Here is a 16,216-nt window from a genome sequence, read left to right on the forward strand (position 1 = left end):
GGAGAAAAAAGACAGTTATTAATTCTACTGCAGCCACATGTAAGAGAGAAAGTTGTTTTTCACCATACTGACTGCTTCGGCTTTTTTCATTGAACAATAATTTCTGATTGTTTATTTCATATTATTTATTTAAGCACCATTTAAGCCAATCACAACTTGATCATTTTCAACTACTTGTCAAGACTCAATCAACTGGTTCTTTTATATACAGTCTATGGTTGACATAAACATTTAATTCTGATCAATTTCAATTCAGGATTTATTTTGTAGTTGGAACATTTTAAATAGCAATAGAAATATTAGAAATAGTAACTGATGTTGTAATAACTTCAGTAACCTCAAACTGACAGAATAATATGTTCAATAACTAACAGACAGCGTCCTCATAGCTACTGCAGCCATGGATATGGCTTCTTCACTCCCCCCACACACATGTTCTACCTGTCAGTTACCATTCAAACCAGTGTCCTATGATCCAAAGCCTGCTTCTCAAATCAACCTCCACAGGTTAAAGTGGAAACTGTAGAAAGGAGCTAGTCTCCTCTGACTCATGGGTGAAGCTGGATACTGGTTTACCTCTCATGAGCAGAGGGTTGATGTCCTTTAAAATCAATGTGACGATCATGTGACTTATCACTGTTGAGGGAAACACAGCTGGGATCTGGACTGATCCTGTTAGAGAAGAAGAATCAGTTCAGGTCTGGTTAGACTGGACAGCTTCCAGATGTAGCACATTTACACGAGATTAATGAAACTGAAGAGAAATAAACTGGTTAATAAAATTTCTCTGGATCAATAACAGTTTAAACATGAATCAGAAACACAGAGGAAACATTTCACCTCTCAGGAGCAGAAGGTTGATGTCCTTTAAAATGAATCCAGCGATCATTGGACCGATCACTCTTGAGGGAAACACAGCTGGGGTCTGGACTGATCCTGTTGGAGAAGAAGAATCAGTTCAGGTCTGGTTAGACTGGACAGCTTGCAGATGTAACACATTTACATGAGATTAATGAAACTGAAGAGAAATAAACTGGTTAATAAAATTTCTCTGGATCAATAACAGTTTAAACATGAATCAGAAACACGGAGGAAACATTTCACCTCTCAGGAGCAGAGGGTTGATGTCCTTTAAAATGAATCCAGCGATCATGTGACCGATCACTCCTGAGGGAAACACAGCTGGGGTCAAATGAATGACTGAAACCAGTCAACCCATCCTGCAGACGTCTGACTCCCTCCTCTTTGTCCTCCCTCTGGTCCATGCTGCTGAATCCACATCAACTTTCTACCTTCATGTGCAGAGGAAACACAAATCATTCATCTGAACATGAACTGGAATCATTTGTGCTGTAAAAACATCAGCTGATCCTCCACTGATTGGCTCTGATTCTGTCACATAAAGCTGCTGTGATCCAAACTCTGTAGTGAACATCTTCTCCAAACATGAGAGAAACAGTTAGTGAACCCTAACCCTAAGACAAACCAGACTCAGCGTTTATTCAAAGAGCTGAAGAAGAAGAAGAAGAAGAAGAAGAAGAAGAAGAAGAAGAAGAAGAAGAAGAAGAAGAAGAAGAAGAAGAAGAAGAAGAAAAGTCTCCACTCCACACCTGGACACTAGAGACTCAGGTGAGATACTTCCTGGAACCAGTCAGGGCTGCACCTGTGATGGAGGAGGACAGGAAGGAGGGAGGAGGCAGATTTTCACAATAAGAGCACATTTTACAGGATTCAATAGATTTAAGCTTGTATCATTATTAATATATCATTATTACCTTAATATCGACATGTAATGAAGGGATTAAAGTGACTGCACAATGCGCTGCATTCTAGAGTCAAATGTGAAATGTGGAGCAGTCTTCAGATCCTGGAGATGTTGAAACTGGATCAGTGACGTGTGGTGAGGCTCAGATTTACAATTATGAACCCAATGGAACAGCTTCAATTCATTCATTCAACTGGCTGCTTCCACACTGACTGGTTACGTTTCACATCTCTAATGAGCTTCTTTCCACACATATAGGTCTAAGGTTCATATCTGGACAAAGGAACAATGTCACATCTATAGCGGTTAAGAGAGAGAAAGAGTTCATTCAACATGAGAGAACCAGTGAGAAGAACCAACAACTCAAACCGAATCAAATCTATATTATATCCAGTAATATTCTGATGATTCGATCCATTTTAGTTCAGACTGTTCAACTAAATATCTTCCATCATTCACCACTTCATGTTTAGACTGAAGGTCTAACTCTGAGAATGTTTTAAGCTTAGATTTATTCCAATCTTCTATTTTTATCTTTCATGCAGAGAAAAGATCCCAGTAAATGGACCGAGGCCGTACAGGTGACTTAGAGAGACACTGGCTCAGTTCCAGGTGAAGCTGCTGCTTGGATTTACTCAGGAAATACGTAAAGTCAGAGATTGTGATATAAAAATGACTGAAATGACTGGAATCAAACAGAAATCACATTTATATCACAGACCAATGGACAAATAGTAGAATTACTTTACATGATAACAGGTGCCTCACCTGGCTTACCTGACCCCATGTCCCTGAACTGTAGAAAAAAGCTGATCTGACAGTACTGGAGTAAAAGTACTTAATTACTTTCACCTGTTTACCTTCTAAAAGCAGATAAAGCTTCTAGAGACAGTTTCCAAAGAACAGAAAATCAGCTGAAATCACATTTCTATGAAGCAAGGACTCAGTCAGGTGATCACAGATGATCTCTAGAAAATGGTGGATCAGTTTCATACTAGGCCTCATCCAGACTCTAACCTTTCAGCTCAGACTCAGTTTAATGTCACGTTCAGCAGATTTCTGCTGCTTCTGTTGGAGCTGAGCTGCTGCTGATGTTCACCAAGAAAACATTCAAAACTGCTTCATTACCTTCAGACGGAGGTTGACACGGAGAGAAAAACACCTGCAACACGATCCTGGTGAATGTTTAACTGAACTGAAACTAGGACACTACCTGTCAGGTCAGGACAGTAGCTAGGAATTCTGGGGACCCGGAAAGAATATGGGCGTGGGCCCCGCCCCCATTTCTCTGATTTACATGCTTTAATATCTATAACTGGGGGGGGGGGGTCTGTTGCTGGGTTTATAAACATTAAAAATTATGTTTGGTGGAAAAACTGACCACTATTAGGCTGCATATCTGTGCAGTGCTTCATCATCAGAACATATTTAACAGATCATTGGTGTAAATGTGTGTTTGTGTAGCGGTGGAAATAAAGGGACAACAATTATGCCTAAGACAAAAATATATCTCATTTATTCAGATTCAGATTTATTCAATCATAGCTGTTATACCTAATAACAAGAAGCACTTCCAATTCTTCATGTCTGAACCATCACCCAGCAGCTGCAGTACTAGCTGATCGTCCTTTTGGTTGTTGCACTCGCAGATTTTAGCATATAAACAAAATCAGATCAAATTAATTTAAGTGTTTAAGTGTGTGATGTTAAAACATCCAAAGCACAAAATAATCAAGGAAGGTTAATGTTGTCAGAAGTTGTGTATGAATGTGTATTCTGCACTCTGCTGTCTAACTTTCAATCGTAGACAGAGGTTGGTATTTGACCTTTGAAATCTTGGTCTTGTACACCACCACTCCACACACCATGCCCACAGCCGCAAGCAAACATCCGGCCATGAACGCCAGGTTCAGGTTCAGGTTGACCACTGGAAAAAAACAGAGAAGTACAGAGTCAGTTCCCAGACCCAAAGTAGGGACGTGTGATACCACTACTTTAACTTTAGATCAGATTCCAAGTCATACCAGTATCCTAATATCCTTAACGATACCGATATCGCTACTTTTAGATGTCTACTTGTATATATGAAAATGATGACTTTTATATGAATGTAATTATGAAAAATATATTTCATACCTCTGTATAACAGCACAGTTAAAAACAATCTGAACAAATTACATTTAAAAGGCTCAATATATAATTGTGGGACTTAATGAGTTCATCATAGTTGATCACATTTTGTCTGTTTTCAGGCGTGAAATCAACATGGCCGCCTATAACCAATCACCACATGGCATTTTTACAGAAAGATTCTTCTAAATATTATATGTACAGTCGAGTAAATTGAAATTGAAAGTTATTTATAAGTATAATTCCCCCTTGACTCTCACACAACTTTATTTTAAATAACTAAGAAAGAGGAGGAAGAACAAACCTTGGAGCAGGTTATGTGATCTGGATTTAACACAGGTATGATGTCATGCATTTGTAATGGGTAACTTAGATGAAGGTGATTTCTCAGACCCAGATACAATTTGTTATTTTCTGTATAAAATTTGATATGGTGCACAAAACAGAAATATCTCAACTTAACAAAAGAACACAATCAAAACTAATTTTGAATAAGTTCATGTATTATTGTTTATATAATTAGAAGATCATTCTTATTAACGGTTATTTAGTGACATTTTAGTAATATCTAGTCATTTTTATTTGTATAAGCGGTTGTTTCTATAATAAATATTTACGGATTTTGTAAATACATGATCATAATGAACTTAAAAAACATTTAGCAGACAGAGTGATCTTCAGCTTAGAACTTGACAGAACTTTGACACCAAAGGTCTCATTCTACATTCTCTATCAGTCCCCATTTACAGCATGTTGACATGATCTATGTGGATATCCCAGTGACGACCACTGGATTTATTTTCCTCTCTGAATTTACGGACTTCCATCATAGAGGTCTGTCTCATCTCCCTGTGCTCCTTTCTCACATTTTTTACTTTTTCAGAATCGATCACAGTTTCTGTGTCATCAAAGTTTTAATATTTCTTGTTAAAGGGGACTTGGTATCGGTATTTTGATGTGAAGATCGATTCTAAAAGTGATACGATCGATAAGTTTGTCTCTAACACAAAGGAGAAACCTCTGTCTGTTTTCCTTTTACCTTCGTGTCCGCTGCTTTCCGCCGACCTCCTCAGGCGCAGAGGACCCTGGGAAACGAAGTGCTTCGTGCTCTCGATGGTGGCCTCTCTCTTTCTGCGGTTGTTGGCCTGCGTAGAGCGGATGCATCCCTTCGAGCACCTGGTGTTGGAGTTCCCTGCTTCGCACATCATGAGCGAGCAGCTGATGTACACCTAAATGCAACCACACGTACGTCAGTGGACGCCTGCTCTGTCAACCTGAAACTCATCAGTCGTGTTTGTTTTTAAAAATTGTGTTTGTTAGAAAACTTTGACTCATCTCAGTTCTCACTCTACTCAGTTTTTAACCTGTGCGATACATTTTTACCGTTGCTGCTGTTATCTGCCTTCACTGCTAGGATATATTTTTGCATTCCTTTTTACTCTCTTGTAGTAGTAGTAACTCTTTTGTAGTAGTACCTCTTGCACTATTAAACCATAATTGAGAACCTTCTCACCTGATGCCAAATGAAGGTCAGTCTCCTAAATAATTTCGTAAATAAATTGACTGGATAACTCTTGCTGCAGTTTGTCAGATAAGGAACCAATGAGTTGAATCTGTTTATCCTTGTATTTAGAGATATAAAACAGTCCCATCGTTCACCTGGTCATGCAGGCCGATGAACTTGAAGGCCTCCAAGCTGAACCGAAACTGCGTCGGCTTGTCAGGGGAATGGATCTGAATGGTCGGGTCCACGTTGCACCTTGTCAGATGAAAGAGAGACATTTAATTCCTGCCAACACAAATGCAAATAATCTACAAATGGTGCTCTCGTATTCTCGTGCTCACCCATTTTCAATGATGGAGTAGGTATTTTGGTAGTTGGGGATGTCATATGGTGCGGCGCTGCAGGACTCCACAAACATCACGGTGTTGTTGACTGAAGACGTGGCGTCGATCTCCATGTAGATCCGACTTCCGATGTCGTACTCCAGAGGGTAGGTGTTTTCATCCTTCATGCGCAAGTATGTCTGGTCATCATAGAACTCAAACTGGTACGTGAACTTGCCGAAGCCCTTTTCCCACACGGTCACGTTCTTCCTGTGCGCCGTGAAGCCCGCCGTCACGTTGCCCGTTTTGGGGTACGAGCAGTAGAACTGCACTTCTAGCTGGTGGTGCCTGGTGATCAGACGGCTGCTGTTGTCGTATGTGGTGATTAAGTTTTTGAACATGAGGTTTGTCTCGTCTTCCTGCAAATGTAGAACGTCCACAATCAGTCCTCACGCTGTTAACCCTTGAACATGCTGCTGGGTGGTCTATGGGACAGAGCTCTGTACACGAGTTGTGTTTGAGTAAATGCTGCACGATGCAAAATTTAATTTTCTTCTGATTTTATTGGTAAAAGTCATTATAGGATTCAACCAACACATTATTTCAAAACAGGTGAATCCAGCAACTTGTTATTTTTTAACTCTGTGCCAACTTTGATTCCTCCAGAACAAAACCACTTAGAGAGATTCAGACTTTAATGATAGAAACTTCAGAGTCTTGATTTTAAAAAGAAACCAAGACCATGACCATGACATGAGTTCAAAATGTTCATCAACAGCATTTAATTTACTTTGGCTATGTCCTAAATACTAAATAGTTTGTTTTTTGCAAAAACGCTGGAAAGATGAGAGGTTGAGCAGTTGGTGTTTGCGTGATGGAACAAATGACCCTGGTTACCTCGATCTGGGTGCCACAAGCATTGAGGGGGAAGGTACCGATGATGTGAGTGCTGTTGGAACGTGTGCTCAGGTTACAGTCAACGTTGTTGGATTCGCTGAGGCGCAGATGATCCTCGTCAAGTCCAGAGAAGGTTGATTTGTCAACTATTACAGTCATGTTGAACTCGGTGCAGATCACATCGACTTTCACTGGAAGCAGAGATTTATATTTAAAACAAAACATGAATTGTACTAAAAATAAAGCATATATTGTTGTGTATAAATTGTATCAATTTTTAAAATATATATAATATATAATTTGATATTTTCATTTCAACTGCACTACAAGTATGAATCATGGGAAGGCAGTTGTGTATTACAGGAAATAAGTTTAACAGGTTTCCGTTTTGGAGAATTTCTGCCCTCTAGCGGTAGAAAATGATCTGATGCACTTTTAAAGGAATAATCTTTGGGATTTAGTGGCATCTAGTGGTGAAGCTGGAAAACAGACAGTTGACATGTTTTCTCCTGTAAAGTTTAAGCACAGTGGTCTCAAGTGGTTAATAGAGGAACTGAAATTTTTGATTTGACACTTTTTCAGATGATTAACGACAGACAAAATTATAATTCTAAATGTTATTATACTTCAGCCGAAAAGAAATCCACACTTGGACCTTTTACACAAATCTTAACTTTATCTCAGAACTTTTCGTTTTATTTTCCTAACATGAACCTCCAATATTTGGCACCTAAATTCAGCAATTCATCACAGCAGAGAGGCCTTTACACTCACCATGCTCCTTGACGACGCTGACCACAACACACCTCATCTCGGACTGATAGACTCTGGACCTGAAAAAGGATTGTTGAACATTTATTTAACATTTAAGAGAAGGATTTGCTTACGCTTCTCTGTAATTTTTGCCACTACATCCCATAAACTAGTCATTTTAAAGCTGCACACATACACGTTTGACCACTAGAGGGCAGAAAGTCTCCAAAAGGTTGATATTTTCAATAGTAATACACAACTGCCCTCTTATGATTCAATAAAAATGTAAACATTCGATCTATAAAAAGTAAAGCATAGCAATGGTATAATTCAAATTCATTTAAGTTGAAATCTGGCTTAGAGATTTATTTTCCATTTCAAACCAGGCTACAGTTGACTTCCAAACCGAATTAAACCAGTTCTGTCACAAACGGAAACCAAAGCTCACCCTGATGTGGATTCAACAGCGAAGCAAATTGCATAATGATCGTTCAGGCCGTCTGTGACGGGTGTCCACCTAATGACAAACTCATCATGTGTGGTTTTGTGCTTGGCGAGGTTTGCTGGCCCGCTCATGATGATATTTTGCAATCTGTATAAAAACAAAAACAAGGGAAACTTGCTCATTATTGCTGATTTTGTTTTAAATTATGACGCTCTGACTGATCAAGCGTCGTCTCACTCACGTTGAGTAAGAAGCTTGGGCTTTGATTCTGATCTCCAATTCTTTGTTGACCTCTGCTTCGAGCCGGGCTCCATTTCTGGGTGTCGGATCCAAAAACTTTGGCAAGTAGAGTCCTTCCTCACACGAGGGAACCGATGGGTCCACTGGAGAGTAAAAGATGTGAAGTAAATATAGTACCTGCTGGATTTACTGCCTGGTAAACATCAGATCTCCCAGTCTCATTGTAGATGAACTGAACTGTATGATGCCTTGTTAAGAATATTTGGAGGTACTTCTGAGTACAATAAAAAAAAAAATCTCACTCACCAAGAAAAGAGAATTGCAGTGATAGTCTACTGAGAGGTGTCCCGTGGTATGATGTGGAGGTTGTAGTTGGTGCTGTAGTTGTTGTAGTGGTTGGCCTTGGGGTCATAGCTGTAGTCATCCACGGTGCTACAGTGGTTGTAATCGGCCAAGTGATCGTAGCTTCTCTCTTTCTCCTGGCGAGTGGTGGAAACCTTGTGGCACTGGTTCCATCTGTGTATTGCAGAGTGATGTGTTGTCGTGGGAAGTCCTCAACCACCATCTCAAGTCCAAAAACTCTGCTGTCGGCACTTGTGGAGTTGTCATAGTGTAGTGTGCATGAGTTCTAACGATATATAAACACAGTTAGTTGTACAGGTGAACAGTTAGTCAGCCACTGCATACTGTACACTCATGATGCATCATAAACGAGGAAACAAACTGTTCAACTAACCTCATCTAACTGGAAGCCTGAAGGCAGGTGGCATGAGCTGCACTCTAGATTGGGGTCATTTCCATATCTGCATCGGACTCTGTCGCCATCAGGGTCAAAGTCCATCAGCTTGTATGACCGTGGGCAGTTCTGAGGAACTCTGAAGAGACACAAGATGAGATGATGCCACAGTCTGACATTTTCAAAATTCATCAGATATCAATTTCATGCAGGAAGATTACCTCAGGAGGGGTAGAATGGCAGTGTCTGGTGATCTGTTTGGTTCTCCGGTGTCAGATCTTTTCCCCAAATCCACAAAAGTAGACAAACGCCAATCGTTAACACCGTTACGTGTTGTGACCCAGCAACAGCTCGCCGACCTGTGATGAATGGAAACAAGTCCCATTAATCTTCATGTTTTAATTAAAAAACACATCAAACAGAGACATGTTTGACATGAAGATGATTTTGAACAGCACCAACAATATTTATATTATGTAATTAAAGAACAAGCCTACCTCATTTGAAAAGGTTTGTCCGTGTAGAGGACCCTCTTCTCAATTTGTTCAGTTTCACACCACTGGCCGCTGGAGACTGGACCATTAGTGCCACTGTCGAGTACGACTCTTTGTGATGTGCGAAGGGAGCCACAGTTGCCAGAGTAACAAACAGTGGACTGCGGGTACTGACACGTAGTAAACGTAGCTCTGTTATGGATGTCCACCTGTGGACAGGAAGATCAAGGAAAATCTAAGAGTGTACACCAATGTAAAAAAAAAAAAAAACTCGTTGGATTTCTGACATTTTGACAACGAATTTCAAAGAATACAATGACCAGGCATTTTTTGTTTTTTTGATTTTTGATTGACAATTGAAAATAGAACGAATGATACACGGATTTTGGTTGTTTCCGTTTGGACATTCTGACTCCTTATCCACACACCGTTTAAAAATACAGAATTAAACACACACTGTTTATCGTCTAGCGATTAGTCCTTCAAATATAGCCTAGCGGTCACAGCAGTGAAGAAGGAAAATAAGGATTTAGAGTCAACGTAACGCTAAAAACCGCTGCTCCCGCTGCTCGTGGTCAGCAACAGAATAGACACCGCATTGTTGTTTGTTTGTTTGTTTGTTTGTTTGTTTGTTTTGGTGATACCCTACCGCATTGTGTTTATTAACGGAGACAGTGAATAAGCACGCACTGGCATGTTTCACTATATTTACTTCAGGAACCCGAGTGTACAGAAAATCCAAAGTCTGTAACCTGTGACACCAGTAATTTCCTTTCCGATGCAATACTGAGGACAATTCAGGCTGGTACTGGCGATACCGAGCCGATACTTTGTGTAAATACATCCTAATGTGAAAAAATGCAAGACATCAGAGTGATTTATTTATTTATTTTAAACTCTGAAGTATATTGAGGTAGTGGTCTCATATAGCCGAGCTAATACAGCAACAGAAAAACCAAACAGACACATGGGATCATACATAATCAAACATTAAAAATAAAAAAATGTGGGGACTGTATTATTAGTTTAGTTTATTAGGTATAACCAAGATTATCTAAAATATTGACTTAAGTTTTTGCGTAGTTTCAGATTTAGAATTTACAAAAAAAAATTACAACAAACATTCATTCCCCAATATTAGTGTTTCATTTATGAAATAAACTAAATAACATTAAATCTCTTAGGCCACTTAAGCAATTTACAAGTTTACTTTAAAATAGAACTATTTTATAATGATGTCAATTACAAAATCTGAGTATACAAAATAATAATACTAATAATAATACATAATTTTGAGGACTGTAATCCTTAATAATAACCCTTTAATTAGTAAAAACTAATGTTGGGATTCATGAGAGAAATTAAATAAGAAGTGTCTCACCATCAATGTTCCATCGGGGTTTCTTCCCTTGTAGGCGAAGGACACGGTTCCTCCGTAGTGATGAGATGCAGAAGCCAGTGAGACCAGCGTAAGCAGGATGACCAGAGAAGATGCCATGGCTACCTAAACTCACCTCTGTCTCCAGCGTCTCTGCCGCTCACGTCCACCTGCAGCATCCTTATATACATACCTGGAGAGACACACCTGGATCCTTCCACTGGCACTGACACCCTTTGACTCCTGGATGTGACGCACACTGACACCTCCCTGACGCTCGCTGGCACCTACTGACACACTGTGACATGTCAGGATCTTTCCAGTGGCACTGACGCCTTGTGACCACTAGGGTAAATCCTGACACTGACACTGACGCACCGTGCCTTGCTGGCAATGACTGCCACTGTTTCAAGATATGCCGTCGCCCTTTCTGCAGTTGACAAAGTTTATGAAGTGCGTCTTTATTCATCGTTTTGAATTTGAATTAGATTCGATTAATTGACATTAATGAATGAATGAATGTCATATTGAACTGTCCTTAATGTATGGCAAGTATTAAAATAATTAATATCTTTAGTATTAATTAAATAATGAAAGGGATTAAATTATGTGAATGTCGCACCGAATAAAAAACTAAATATTGTTTTTGAAATGTAGTTGACTTTTGTGTTTTACTTCATTTCAGTCAAAACACGACTTCTCTCAATTTCATCCATACAACTTCATTGTGAAGAGTAGTAAAGACATTCAGGTGCTTATTTGTTTGTTCTATTTATTAGTATGTAACAGTATATCTTGAATAGGTGGTTAGGTGGTGTACTTCTCTATGCACTAAATGCAATAGCATTTACTTACTTGTGTGTTTAGTTGTCCTTATGTTAAATGACTTTGATTTCTCGTGCTGATGAGAAGCATCCTCACTGCTTCTTGGTTAACTTTTAGCCGAGAAGACTTGTTTGAACTAGAAAGATGTTGGTCCCATACATATTGTTCTTATGTAATGCCATCAATTTGTCCCAGAACAAAAATTTAGGGGACAGTAGTGACAAAGTTCAAGGGTGAGTTTGACACTGTCCTCTCACAGAGGTCGACGCCTGCTGGTCTTTGAAGGGGGAACCGCAAACTGGAGAAACAGTAAAACAGAGCACACTGCTTGCTACTTTGTAGATTGCTTTATTACTTTACAGGTGCACTCCGGTTTCTGCCCCCCTCCAAAGACATGCTCGTTAGGCTGATTGGTGACTCTACATTGACCCTAGGTGTGTGTGTGTGTGAGTGTGAGTGGTTGTTTGTCTCTGTGTTAGCCCTGTGATAGACTGGAGACCTGATGCCAGCTGGGATAGGCTCCAGCAACCCCCGTGACCCTAGTGCAGGATTAAGCGGTACAGAAGATGAGATGAGACATTACAGGTGCTTGTGTCAATTTGGGGTGGCTCCTCCCCCCATTCTAAAACTCAGGTTCACAAACTCTTTTTCTGGACAAAAGCCTTTGATAATCAAAAAAGGACATCATCACAATATATTCCAAAGCCTTACTGAAGCTTACATCTTTGCTGCATATTGCATATGTAATTTTTATCTCTACCATCCTGTACTAACAAATGCTCAATGAAATAAATCAAAGCGACACATTGCATTGTTTTTTTGTTTGTTTGTTTTTTGTGTATTTTTACATTTCTAGCAACTTATTTTTGAACAACAAACTACACTGAATGAGTAAAATTACAATTTCTTCTTCAATCAACTGGATTTTAATTATGATTGAATTTTTTAATTGAAATCACCCACGTTTTAGGCAATTAACATAGTAATTCATTGTGTAAGAAAACATTAAAAATAAGGACATTACCTGCCACAACAAAGTTCACTGCCTTAACATTTTTAAAAGCATATTATCAAATCTACAAAAGCTTCATAGAGTTGTGTAGTTTCCAATGTCATATATTGTAAAACTTTTGTAAACAGTCTGTAAAACTACAATAAAGAACCTCCAATGTAGTACTCATTAAACATACACATTAACATAGTTAATGATACACTTCTCAACAATTTTTGAAGTACCTGAAGACACAGATCAATCCTCAAAGGTTTTTACTGATCCTGGGTTTAGTCCAATTTGGGAGGGAGGGGGTAGGACCCTAAAGTGGGTACCCATCCTGACCTCTGAATGACCTTTTCAATAAAAGCACCACCCTCAACAGGCAAGTCACTTTACCAGTTCCCCTGACACCATACAGATTCAGAGTCACACCATGGCAGGTAAGGGACAACAACTTCCTACCTAAATACTGTAAAAATGTTAATTTATTGTTGTCCGTTTTTCCAATGAAAGAAATCTAAGCAACAAATTGCATTGTTATTTTTAACCAACAAACTATATTGAATGAACTCTTGGGTTTTAATGTGCATGTTGATGTTGCTTTAATAAATAAATGAATTCAACCTCATTTTTAGCCAATGAACAGATTATTGTATCATTTAACTGCAGGATTAAAGAATGTTAATTGTTTTGAAAAACTGCTCAAATAAGGGCATTTCCTAGTAAATACGCCACAACAGTCTTCACAGCCTCATCATGTAGTCATTCATAAAGGTCAAATTTCTGAGATAAAATGTATCTAAAGTGTCAGAATTGTGAGGAATGAATAATGGACCGTGATGGTTATCAGTTGTAATAGCTTTCAGTTGAAGTATTAAAACTACTAGTCACACCAAGTTGCAAAAAAATAAATAACTTTAAAAAAAAATCTATTTACGGACAAATGGAGAGATTCTGTCAAACAGATTTTACCTACACCATTTCAATCCTGGGATCCAAAAGCTATATGCAAAACAAAATACACTGTTGGATGTAACAATAGTATGTTGAAAATTTTAGCCTGTCACCCCCCACTAACCACAAACTACTAACTACATTTTTATTAAACTTTTACAGAACGAACATTTATATGCAACTTGTACAAACAACTGTGATCCAAAACACTGGGTGCCAAATACAGTCATTTATTTTGTGTAACATTTCAGACTCCAGAAATGGTGAACAGGCTGCATGACATCATGTCTGTGCCAGGACAGTCCCAGCAGCAAATATACCTCAATGAAGTGATTCTGCCAGAGGTAGGATTCGCATTTTACAAAAATAAAAAATAAATAAGTCAGTGATAAAAACATTCACCCTTTTGTTTATGTATGTATGCCACCACTTACTGTATACTTAAGTTTTGTGAAGGGTTGAAACTGTAAAATGGGTGATTTCTTTTTACATTGTGCAGTATGGTAGAAATACAAAGCTGTTGTAGCTCTTCGTGAACCTGTATGGGGAGTGTAGTCACTACATATCCATTTGTGGAGCTTAGGTTGCGGCACAGCAGCTCGTTGGTTAGCATTGATGCCTCCCAGTGAGAAGGTCTGGATTTGAGTCCAGTTCGGGCCTTTCTGGGTGGAGTTTGCATGTTCTCCCTGTGTCTGCGTGGGCTCCCTCCACCTCCAAAGACATGCTCATGAGGCTGATTGGTGACTCTACATTGACCCTAGGCGTGAGTGTGAATGGTTGTTTGTCTCCTGCAATAGGCTGGTAGTACAAATGGCTAGTTGACCTAAATTTCAAGTGTGATAAGTGTTTAAATATATTTCAGATTCCTAAAAGGAATATGAATCCTTGAACAAACAAAAAACAAAACGTGTTCTTGCACCAGCCGCCCTCCCCTGTATGTCCTTTCCCCCATCTCTGCCTCCTCATTTCCTGTCCTTCTCCACTTGACTTTAAAATAAAGGCTAAATGCCTAAAAAATACACTTAAAAAAAAAAAAAAAAACAGTATAAATGGAAATAAACAGTTAATAAATAAGAAGCTTATTTATTCTCGTATGTTTGATGCTGCTGATTTGAGGCAGCTACATCAGTCAAATGGTATTTGACTCACAAACAATTCCAAGATATGTTGTGTACAAAGCCATAGGTATTTTGCTTTTCGTTTCTCTTTCTAGGAGCAGGATTATGTGCATTCATGCCAGGAATTTATTGCTGAGATAAATGGAGATACTGTTACAACAGCCCCAATTGACTAAGTAGGAAAAATAATCAAGAGCGGTCAGATAAGACAAATCAAAAACCTGTGTGGTGCCGCTCTACCTGAGAGAAACAACCCGAGCTGTAAATGACCAAACGAGACAAAGGAGAGGAAAGGGGGTGTTTAGTCAGACATGTAGACAGGTCACCAATAATCCCATTGAAAGTTAACAAAGACTGGGGCAAAACAAAAAAATAAATTTGGCTCCTACACAGTTTGTTTTTCCTTTTTCTGTGGCCCTTACAGACAACAGCCTGAGAAGACACAGGTCATGTGAACAACAAAAGAATCAGAAGCTCCTTTTATTGTCGTTGCATGTCGACATACAAAGAAATTACGATTCTTCTCTTCATCCACAAACTCCTACACTCCCTGTTTCGCCCATACAAATCTCTTGTAAATAATACATTTTTGCACTATTTTGTATATACTTGTGTTTTTGCATTGAAAAGGAGAAGTTCTCCAATGTCGTTCTAAACAAACAAAAAATTACAGGCTGCTTTTGTTTACAGGAATAAAGATGATCTATCTATCTATCTATGGGTTCTCTTGGGTTCTCTGAAACTATCTAGTTTATACATTTCATAGCAAGGAGGAAACACAGGATAAGGGACACTCCTTTGAGGATTTTACAGGTCATTATCACTCTGGTATCTTTTAACTGAAGACCTTGGATAAAAAACATCTTCAAGAAACACAATGTTTCTCCATCAGTCTTCAGACGACAGTGGAACAAAGTCACCTTATTCTTCTTTAGTCTTCTTCTTCATGGAAGAGTGTTTGGGTTCTTTCTCCTGTTATAGGATGAATCCTTCTCTACAAACATGAAACCACCTTTAATCAGTGTGAAGGAAACCAGCAGGCAGCATAAGAGACGACTACCAAGAAGAACCAATGCCACAGTGAACTGTTATTTATTTATAAAGGACAGGACACCTTATGTAGGATTGGTCTGTGCACATTTTGGTATTAAAAGTTTGGTTTTAGACTCTAAAATAAAGAATAGATAAGAGTTAATTCGATTTCCAATTTAAAAATCACAAACTAAATATTCAAAATAAGTCAAATTACTTTTTGTACTCATATTTGAAAAAAGAAATCAGTATTTATTATAAATCAGTGGCTATTAGAATTAGAACCAATATACAAAAGTAGCGGGCAAAAACAGAAGTGATAAAAACAATACAAGTGCTTATGTCCATATATAAGGTAGATGAAAAGAAGGGAAGAAAAGGTGAAAGACGTAAACAGAAGAGACAAACAGAGCTTGGAATTCTCCAGTTGTTTGAGAAGGAGGGACAGAAATGGTTGGCAATGAAGAAAGACTGTGAAGAGAAAATTGCGGATGACATAAAAAAGAATGTGAAGACAACAGAGAAGTTAATTGCAGAGATTGATGCACCCTTCTCACATGTGGTACCAGTACAGTGACCTCCACCGTATGAGAAGGAGATAGAGGTCAGGGAGGTTTATCCTCAGCTC

At 38.7% G+C, this 16,216-nt stretch overlaps 1 protein-coding gene and 1 long non-coding RNA gene across 2 annotated transcripts; both read right to left on the reverse strand.

Moving 5' to 3' along the window:
* Window positions 1-627: 627 nt before the first annotated feature.
* Window positions 628-2,927, reverse strand: LOC125005250. Its single transcript, XR_007112434.1, has 4 exons — window positions 2,894-2,927; window positions 1,105-1,663; window positions 841-936; window positions 628-672 (listed from the first exon to the last, which is right to left on the reverse strand). It is a non-coding gene; the product is annotated as an uncharacterized LOC125005250 (long non-coding RNA).
* Window positions 2,928-3,252: 325 nt separating this feature from the next.
* LOC125005226 lies at window positions 3,253-10,825 on the reverse strand. The gene is made up of 13 exons (XM_047580403.1): window positions 10,669-10,825; window positions 9,291-9,496; window positions 9,015-9,152; window positions 8,794-8,932; window positions 8,364-8,685; window positions 8,059-8,200; window positions 7,821-7,964; window positions 7,394-7,452; window positions 6,620-6,810; window positions 5,741-6,141; window positions 5,555-5,654; window positions 4,935-5,124; window positions 3,253-3,692 (listed from the first exon to the last, which is right to left on the reverse strand). The coding sequence occupies exons 1-13, from the start codon at window positions 10,783-10,785 to the stop codon at window positions 3,556-3,558; spliced, it is 2,286 nt and encodes a 761-aa protein (XP_047436359.1). The 5' UTR covers window positions 10,786-10,825; the 3' UTR covers window positions 3,253-3,555.
* Between the last annotated feature and the right edge of the window lie 5,391 nt (window positions 10,826-16,216).

The sequence above is a fragment of the Mugil cephalus genome, chromosome 3 (assembly GCF_022458985.1).
Source record: "Mugil cephalus isolate CIBA_MC_2020 chromosome 3, CIBA_Mcephalus_1.1, whole genome shotgun sequence".
NCBI classification, from domain to species: Eukaryota; Metazoa; Chordata; class Actinopteri; order Mugiliformes; family Mugilidae; genus Mugil; species Mugil cephalus.